Source organism: Apium graveolens, unplaced genomic scaffold, assembly GCF_009905375.1.
Source record: "Apium graveolens cultivar Ventura unplaced genomic scaffold, ASM990537v1 ctg1337, whole genome shotgun sequence".
In the NCBI taxonomy this organism is placed as follows: Eukaryota; Viridiplantae; Streptophyta; class Magnoliopsida; order Apiales; family Apiaceae; genus Apium; species Apium graveolens.
The window spans coordinates 113,038-122,865 of record NW_027417198.1 but is presented as its reverse complement, the minus strand read 5'-3'; the positions used below and the strand labels follow the sequence as shown (position 1 = coordinate 122,865).

General features: G+C 35.2%; 1 protein-coding gene across 1 annotated transcript; it reads left to right on the top strand.

Moving 5' to 3' along the window:
• The first annotated feature begins 5,659 nt into the window (after nucleotides 1-5,659).
• On the top strand, nucleotides 5,660-9,586 carry LOC141699799 (binding partner of ACD11 1-like). The gene is made up of 6 exons (XM_074503625.1): nucleotides 5,660-5,763; nucleotides 5,867-5,917; nucleotides 6,631-6,734; nucleotides 6,870-6,945; nucleotides 8,659-8,742; nucleotides 8,841-9,586. Exons 2-6 carry the CDS (start codon nucleotides 5,912-5,914, stop codon nucleotides 9,405-9,407), a joined length of 837 nt encoding a protein of 278 aa, XP_074359726.1. The 5' UTR covers nucleotides 5,660-5,763; nucleotides 5,867-5,911; the 3' UTR covers nucleotides 9,408-9,586.
• Nucleotides 9,587-9,828: the final 242 nt, after the last annotated feature.

Here is a 9,828-nt window from a genome sequence, read left to right as displayed (position 1 = left end):
TTATATCGCCGGTTTACGGTGTGGCTACGGTGGATAAGTCCGTCTTTTTTATTCCGTGTCCCTACTGTTTTTGGTTTCGCTGTTTGCCGCCTGTGTCCGGTGACTCGTCGCCGCCAGTGCTCGGTTCCCAGCTCCTTGCAGGTTGCCGTCTTATTGCCGGTTTTGGTTACTTGTTTCGATTTGTTCTGTTGATTGTTACATCCATACATACGCGTGTATGTATGTATGTACCTGTTGAATGGGTTGTGTTGTTGTGTGGGTTGCCGAATGTTTGCTGCTTTTCCAGCCATCCTTTTCTGTTTTGATGTCGTGATGTGTTGTGCGTGTGTTGCTTCAACTGAAATAAGATTTTTATTAGTATTATTAATTCTTTTATTGATTTTCTGCAGGAACTTTCTTAAATATTATTATTCGTGAAATAAATGATAAATTCGTGCGGGAAATTATTAAGAATAATCGGTGAAATTCGCGATTGGAAACCCGATTCGGGTACCTCTGAATTTTGCCGCCGTCGACAATGAGCCTCGGCGAGTCGACGGTGGATTGTGATGTTTATTCTGAGTCCTAATATTTTAAATAAATAAAATTCGTGTAGTGTTTTATTTTGGATTGAAATAGTACTTAGTAAATATGGAATCAGGGTGATTGAGTTGGATGTGATTATTAAATGGTATCGGTAATTGGAATTTGTGAGTTGTGATTGATTGTCGAGTGTTAAATTGGATTGTTGATTTTGAATTGACGTCGATTGATGTTTCGACGGGTAGTCCGATAAACAGAGGAGACGCTGCCCAATTTCCGGAAAAAATTTACCTACAACAATACGGGCGCGTATCTAACGATTATCGAGACGTCAAATGGCTATATAGATATATATGTATTCTATATGAAACTTGGTTGCGCGATGTGATAAATAGTTTGCTAAAAATCCCTAACCCCGATTTGTAAAATTACAAGTATACGTATTTTCGGAAAACGAACATCAAACCGATTTCTCGAGAATGTGAACCCTGACTGTTGGGTGTGTTGTTATATTATAATAATCTATATAATTACGAGTCGGGTTTGAATATCGTTGGGTAAGAATTAGTATCAAGGATATGTCAAGCATACCTAGACATCTAACATAGGGTATTTCGACCCTGTAGGTTATAATTGGGAACACTGAAAGTGGATGATGAACTAAAGATAACCTAGCAATCAGTCGACGAGCTCAGTAGAGTTTCAACAGAAAAACCTGAGCGTCGAAGTAGAATCCGATGAGATCTAGTGGTTGGACGTTAAAGCCTGAGCGGCAGCGTCGGATCAGAATTGATCAGTAGTAGTTGAAAAGCCTGTAAGGCAAGTATTTCTGAACTTTTCTTCAAGATATATTACCAATGTTTTTGAACTGTTTCATAACATGTGGCTATTATTAAACATAACTCCTGTTTTATAATGCAAGTGCTTTAAACCATTTAACTTCGTACCCTGATTTTTCTTGATCTTGAGCCGTAAGCTTTCTTCTTTATAAACCATCCTTTGTTGATCCTCAGACACCAAACTACACAAATATGATACTACACCCCAAATGTATAACTACCAAACATCAAATACTGGAAGAAAATTGTTTGAAAACACAGAAACCTTTATACTGCAACCATTCTTTATACCATCAACGAACTATACTTTGAAAAATCATTTCTGACCTAATACCTGATGCTGGTACAAATTGAAAACCATTTCTTATACATACCCTGAAATTCCCTTGAGATATCCATAAGCCTCCTTATGCTTTTATTCAAGTGTTTAACTAGTGTTGATTATGAACTTGCTTTATTAAATTATATCGTTTATCATATTGAACTGCGTTAGGATTGGATAGTTTTTATATATGTGGACCAGATTCGTGGTTAGACCATACCAATGGTTAAGTTAGGCCAATGTGTGCCTTGGATCCAGTAATTAGAGCAGTGTTGTGTGCTTGCTCGGGGTTAGTGCGTGACTGATCAGCAGCCTAACCTTGGTTTTTAAAACTTAAAATGAATATCCAATTCTAATGATTAGTTAAAAAGAAACTTGATTCCTTTGAATCATCTCATTTGATTATTATCTAACCTCAGTTATCACTATTACAACTTGCTGAGCTAGTTAGCTCACCCTTGCGATTCTTTTATATATTTTACAGTTGAAAAGAATATGGATGATAGTGAAGTTCCTCAGTCCAAAGTGCGGGCTAAGATTCCAGTTGAGTTGAATCGAGCTAGCAGAAGCTTCATGCGGTATTGAGATAGTCAGATTGTATGAATGATTTTATTATCAATTGTAAGTTAAATTAGTTGGGATTTGGTACGATGTAATAATTAAGGTTGTAGCTTGTTTTCATACTTTAACCTGTTGCGATCCGTGGTTTTGTGAAGCAGGGTCATTATAAATAATATTTCTTATACAGGTTGATATATTGTGATTGTGTTGTGGACCCCAAACTTCTGACCCGGGATTGGAGGGCGCCACAAGAACTTCTTCTACTACTTCTGCAACTTCTTCCTCCACTTTATCCAGTGTTCTCTTGCGAGATCGAGAACGCGTTAGCACAAACGCTCTCTAGAGTACCTGAAAAAAGCAACAAACAAACAAGTAAGTAAAAATCCGAGTCAGTGAACTTTAACAACCACTAATGTCAAGCACATAAACTAAAAATTAACACCGAGTCCCCGGCAGCGGCGCCAAAAACTTGTTAGGACGAAAATACGCGCCAAAATTACACGCAAGTATACGCGATTCGCAAGTAATATAGAATAATTTCTAGTTCGTTCCCATATAGACTAATTTAGGTTAAGTTCAATTTATATACTTATGCAACAATGATATAGCTATCGTTCAATTCTAAGACAAATAACAAAGTGGGTTTTGATTAACTAAGAGATTATACTAAATAGCATTAACTACGAGAATTGAGGTTGAATTACTTATATGAGACAAACATGGGATTCTAACTTCATTAAATACTTCATTCACAGTTATTGTTCTTAACCTTAGCATACAATGATGATGACAACTAATCAGATAACACGAAACTAGTAAACGCTAACTTTCGTTGTACGAATACCCTACTACCAGACATTCATAAAAGAGATAGAAGCTAAATAGACACCAATTATGTTGAGACCCTTTATGTCTATAGAATTTGACAACATAAAAGTTTAATACGCAAGTTATCTATCGTGATTACATAAGAAAAGTAAGATTGTTAAAATTACCTACGAATCATGCATAAATAATACATGAACCTATGCTAGCATGGCAAGTTTTGAACCTCTATATTGACTATCGCTTCAATAGAGATTAACACGCTATCTTATAAGTTCACAACACTCATAAGATGAATAAGCACAACCAATACTAGGATATCATACAATCACCACATACTAAGATATCGAAACAAATTAACATTGAAATCCTTAAGTAAATCCGTTAGAACCCCACGATAACGATTAGTTCATAACCGAACTCATCATCACCGTGGGTTCCGATGAAAGCATGGTATAATAAACTAAGTCTTTATAAACTGAATAAATAATCAAAGTACGTAATCAAGAGTAATAAGTTCAACAATAAAGAAAACGAGCATCCAAGATTACAATTTAAGCAAAGAATCACAAGTAAAAACTAGTTTTTCTTCTCCTTCGTTGAATTTATGCTATTAGGTCTTCTTCGTGTCTTTTCCTTAATCTCCGTTCTGAAAAACGTCTTTAAAGAGTCTTTATATAGCATCCCAAACCATCCAAAAGCACGGCAAATCGATCTTCTATTAGAATCAGGATTTCTGGAAAACGTCCTGGCGCGGCCGCCCTGGGATACGGCGCGGCCGCTCCCAAGTGTAGCGCGGACCGCGTTGAGCTTCTGGAAAATCTGGATTTTTTTTCTTCACTTGTCTTCTCTTGCAGGTTTCTTCGCGCACTTAACCAAGACTCCATCCTAACACTCTTCCAAGCATCAATCATGCAATTTACAGACCTTCTTTCGACTATGTCCTGAAATGCAAAACACTACGAAAAACGCATCAAATACACAAACAACTTGAGTACAAAACACCAATTCGAGCCTTTACGGAGCGTTCTAAGTGGATATAAATGCCACTTAACAGGTGCCCAGAACATAAATACTCCCTCCGTCCCATATTACGTTTTCCGTTTTGACTTTTAACACTATTCATGGTAAGCGATTGACTACTAATTTACATCTAATCTATAGGGTCAAATATATTCATGAATGATCTTGTTGGATTCTTATCTATGAGTACTTTAATAAAATGAAGTTTTTATATTTAATGCTAATACAAAATTAAAATATTAACAATTAAAAGTGTGCATTGACAAATGTGTCCACTGTCCAATACAAATAGGAAACATTTGTTATGGACATATGGAGTACTCAAAATTATCAAATGGTCTAGAGAATGGGGCAGTCTTTGTCATGAATGTTACGGGTTTCCATGTATTTGGTGTTTGGTAATAGTTCTTTTTAAAGAAAGGGGGAATTTGGTACTCACGACTATTTTGTCTACTAATCTAATAGCAGGTCCGGTGTGGTTTAAGGCCTAGTTTGATCAAGTTATTTTATAATATTCCCCAAAAAAGTAATAAACTTTTCAATACAACTAAATTTTGAAAAAAAATGATATTAAATTAATTCAATATTATTTTGGACAACATTATTATTTCTAACCGTCAATTCATTTAGAAAAAGACAATTAGGACCGCGTGTGAACAAAACAATTGGTGAATACAATTTGAGATTCGTTCGTTTAACTGAACTCTGCTCGACCGTTTATTTAAACCGATGTTGGATACGAAAATGAGTTCGAATTAGTAAACAGCCGAAGTCGAACTTTTTGTATATTCGGCTCGAACTTAACTCATTTAGCTCGAACTCAACTCATTTAGCTCGAACTCAGTTCAAACTCGGCTAACTTGATTCGGCTCGGAAAAGATATTATAAATTAAAAATAATAACTATTTACTAATCAATTATATAAAGATTTCAATTTTTGTTAATTAAAATTTAAGACATATTTTAAGGTCAAATGAGCTATTCAATTATAGTAGAAATGTAAATTGATATCATTGTACATAGTTAATACAAACAGAATGTGAGAGCACTTCCAATAGTATCGACTATATTAGTCTGTAAATTGATAGACTATAACAATTTTAGCTAAAATGATATATATTAAGAAATAATGGTTTAAAAGTAATGTATGATTATAAAATTATGAATATCTCAGTTATTAGAATATGTTCTTAAAACTCGACCTGTGAATAAAATGATATATATTAAAAAACAAATGTAGATCATGAAGTGTGCGTATATAATTGTAAGCGTATATAATTATAAGATAAAACAGTATTTTATTTCGATACAACTTGTAAAATTATAAATTATACTTTAAATTTGGTCGATTAAAAATTATTTGAAAAATATTAGTGGACAACTCGACTCTATTCAAATTCGGTCCAACTTCGTTGTTCGTGAGCAAACTCGTGTTGATCTTGAATATTACTCTCGACAAAGTCATTTAAAAAAAATTAAACTTAACCCGATTTGAAAAAAGTGGACCGTACTGCATTTGGTTGCCACTTTAAATTTACAATAGTGAAGAATTTTTTTTAAAAAATAGGTAAATATAATAATAAAATAGTGGCAAGCATTGCAAATAGCGTTTGAAAACCCTGTTTCTCTCTCATCATCTAACGCGAGCACAACTTGGGATCCCTCTCTCCGGTAACGTTCTTTTCATCTCCTCCTCTAGTCTCTACGTATACATATTTGTATCTATTTCCCCGTCTATATACACACAACTAACTCTTTTATCTTTTCTCTCCAGAGTTTCCCGTCATTCACCACCGCTTCTCCTCTTAATTTAGGTTCCATGTCGGTGAGTTTTATTGTATTCACTTCAATTAATTTGGTTCAATATCAAGTCTATGATTATGTTGATTTAGTTCAATATCATCTACTGTTTGCTTTCCAAGGTGTTTATATGGTAGTAAATTGTCAACAAATTTAAAGGTGAGGCAGAAGGATGTAAGAGGGAAGAGTTATGATAGAGAGTTTCAATTTTGTTTTTTTACTTGGAAAGTAGGAATGGATACTTGAACCTAATTTAGTGGGATTTAGCTCCACTGTTATTTTGTCCGTCTTTTTAATGGAACGGATGAGAGTAGTGTATGTTTACGACTTAAATACTACAAGTCCTACTTTAGTTCATTTTAATTCAACTTACTGGAACCAGTATATATAGCATACCGGGATGTTTTCATTGCTTTGGGTACTTGGTGCACCCACTGATCACACTCCTTAAACTCTAAGATTTGTTTTTCAAAGTATACGCATTAAGGAATTTTGTTTTACTGGATGCCAGGTTTAACCAAAGAATTTGTGGGCTTTGCCACCTAGAATTTGTGGCACTCTGAATTGGACATGTGTTCCTATTGTAGTCTTTTGAAATATCTCTGTACATGACTTGTACTTTTTATACAAATAAGAAGCTTCGGATGCTGATATTTTTAGTGTGTCATATTCTCTCTATATTTTCTTTAGGTTAAGTTTGCTTTATATATTCTGTTTCTCTTTTGGAATGTGCATCAGGTAGAAACTGTGTCCGTCAACAATGTCTCCTTGAGTGCTTCCGAGCACGACATCAAGGAGTTCTTTTCATTCTCTGGTGATATTGAATATGTTGATCTGCGAAGGTTAGTTCAAAGTCATGCAATATTTTTTTCTGCTGATTTCTTCTCTTTAGCTATCTCTCCAAAATAGTGGGAATGTGCTTGTATTTCACAATTCAAATCATGTTAAACATCTCTAATTGAATGCTAATTTATTAGTGACACCGAGCGATCTCAAGTTGCGTATGTCACTTTCAAAGATACTCAGGGCGCAGAGACAGCGGTTCTTCTTTCGGTATGTTTATTGGTTTGAGCTACATGATCTCATTTAAAAATGAGTTGCAATTGTTTTTATACCAAGCAATAAACTTGTAGAACCTTTAATGTATTTTAAACTAACATGTTTGTGTGTGCGGCACATATTCACATGTCTAGTGATCTAGTCGGATTCTGATGTACAATAATGTTTCTTGCTAGTCCTTTGTGGTATCTGGTAGATTGATAAGTGCATGAGATGCCCCGAAAAATATCTTTGGTTTAACAAAATTAGGCTTCACCATGAGACTATTGGTTTGTCAGACAGTTAATAATATGTTTCCATATTAGAGCAAAGCCAATAGTCGCTCTATATGCAGGTCTATTGCTAATATATGAAATCTGAAGCAAATTGAAGAGTTCACTGGGTTACTAAATATTGATGAAAATGCATAAATATAATGTTGGTTCCTTTATTTTGAACAAACTATAGTTGTTACTACTTTTTGTGCTCTTTCTTTCTCTTTCTTCTCCAACAGTTATCTCTTGCTAGTTTCTCAAACAGCTCTCTATGATACCAAAAACACATTCCCCGTTACCATTTTCAAACCATGCACTGGTGCTTTGTTGCTAATTTAGCAACAAATATATCTATCTGATGCTTAGATTATAGCAATAGCTTAATATATAGAACCACTAGTGGCTTTGCTCTTCTAAAATCCCAGAACCTGCTATCTTAAACTAATTAATTTAGAACTGTATGAACTAGGTAGATTCTGAAAGTCGTACATTTAGTATTTATATTTAATCTGTTGGCTATGGTCTATACCATGAACTCTTGCAGCAGGTTGTGCTTTTATTGCCCTAATAAGTTAGCAACTGACGAAATCTTGATATCAGCTATAAAGTTAAATTATGTTTGATGTAGGCAGTCATTACCAAACTGTTTTCTTTCTTGTCATCAGAAGTTCTATATTTCTCTATATATACTAATTATTTATATTTTCGATGTCTCAATAAGTGGATTATGAATTATTATGAACAGGTAAGAAGTTGCGAGTTCCCCTTTATATTCACCACCAGAGATTGGGTCTTGTCGAATGGTTGCTGACATCATCGTCTTAATATCTTACTGTTAAATATTTGTCTAATATAATGTCGTTATATAATTCTGTTTAAGATCCAATATAGCCCAGCCCCCAGCCCCTGGTAGAGTTTTTGTCAGGCATAATATTACTGTAAGGTATTATTGTATTAACGAAAAATGTTGTTTGTTCTAATTTACCTTTGATAGGGAAAATGTTTTTGTTCTAATTTACCTTTATATGGATAATCATCTTAATCCTCCAGGTATTATTATTAGTATTTACTCTTAGGTGATAAATTCTGTCCCAAAGAAGTGCCAAGGATACTCTTAATGGCTTATCTGATATGTGATGTTGATTACTTCTGGCCGATACTTTGACTCATAGTCATACTTTACTGTCCCTGCCACTCCCTGCTCTACAGCTGTCATTTTCATTTAATTTTATTTTATTTCAGAAGAGAAAATCAATTTGCAACTGGTAGTAGTTAGTACGTAGTGATGCAATGTCCTGAAGGCCAAGTCTGATATCATAAATTTTAAATATTGTGAGTTCGTGCTATATCTATAATTATAAATAACCAAGGTGCAAATCTGAATTTCTCATATATCAAGTGTTATACATCCTTCTCTATATATGAGTATATCACACTGTCTTGTCATCTTCAGGGAGCAACAATCGTTGATCAGTCTGTCACTATTGCTCTGGCGCCCGACTATAAATTGCCACCTACTTGTGCAGCAACTCCAATTGTATTGTCTCTTGAGTTATCTCATGCCTTGCAAACTGTTTTTTTAATTGTATTTTTGTTGTAAGGTTTGGCTGACCTTAAATGCTTTAATCTCTTTAGATGACAGAGAATCAAAATGTCGGTGGCACTTCATCTGCTGTCCAAAAAGCAGAGGATGTTGTGAGCGGCATGTTGGCCAGGGGCTTCACATTGGGAAAAGATGCACTTAACAGAGCTAAATCCTTTGATGAGAAGCATCAGTTCACTTCCAGCGCTTCTGCTAGAGTTGCTTCCTTTGACCAAAAGATAGGGCTTAGCGAGAAAATTACCACAGGGGCAACAATAATGAATGATAAAGTGAAAGAAATGGATCAGAAGTTTCAGGTTTCTGAAAAGACCAAGACAGCTTTTGCTGCTGCAGAGCAGACAGTTGGTACTGCTGGATCTGCCATAATGAAGAATCGCTATGTGCTGACAGGAACTTCTTGGGTAGCTGGCGCTTTCAGTAGAGTTACCAAAGCTGCAGCTGAAGTGGGGCAGAAGACAAAAGAAAAAATGGCCGAAGAAGAAGAGGGAAGGAAAGTGGCAGATGGCATTGACCAAGTCCACAGTCCCGATTCCCCTAAAGGTGCTTCCGGTGGTGGGTCTCCCTCAAAGCCATCGCCTGCACAGGGTTTGATCCTTTAGTATATGAAATGTAGAGTAGATAAACGTTGTGGTGGATATTATGTTCCTAAAAGAGTTTCTGGTTTAAGCTAGGTTGCTAGTAATATCTTTTTAAACAGATTGTTATACATGACATGGTTTATGCTTGTTTAATGTTCTGGATATTTATGGTATTGGCTATGATTTCTGGTGTTGGTTAATATGGTTTTAAAACACAATTGGACAGCCGTGTGGGCTTGAACTTTTCTGGCTCTTGTTGATGACATCCAGCATTCCTAGGATTGAACAAGTTGTCTTCAATCGTATTCTTTCGTAACATTATTATTGTAGTTTGTTGGGAATGAACCAGATTAAGCACAGCTGGAACGAGAAATTTTGAACAAAATGTTCGTTCATTTAGAAATTTTATGTGCATTTGTGAAGTAAAAAACCCAAGTCAGAC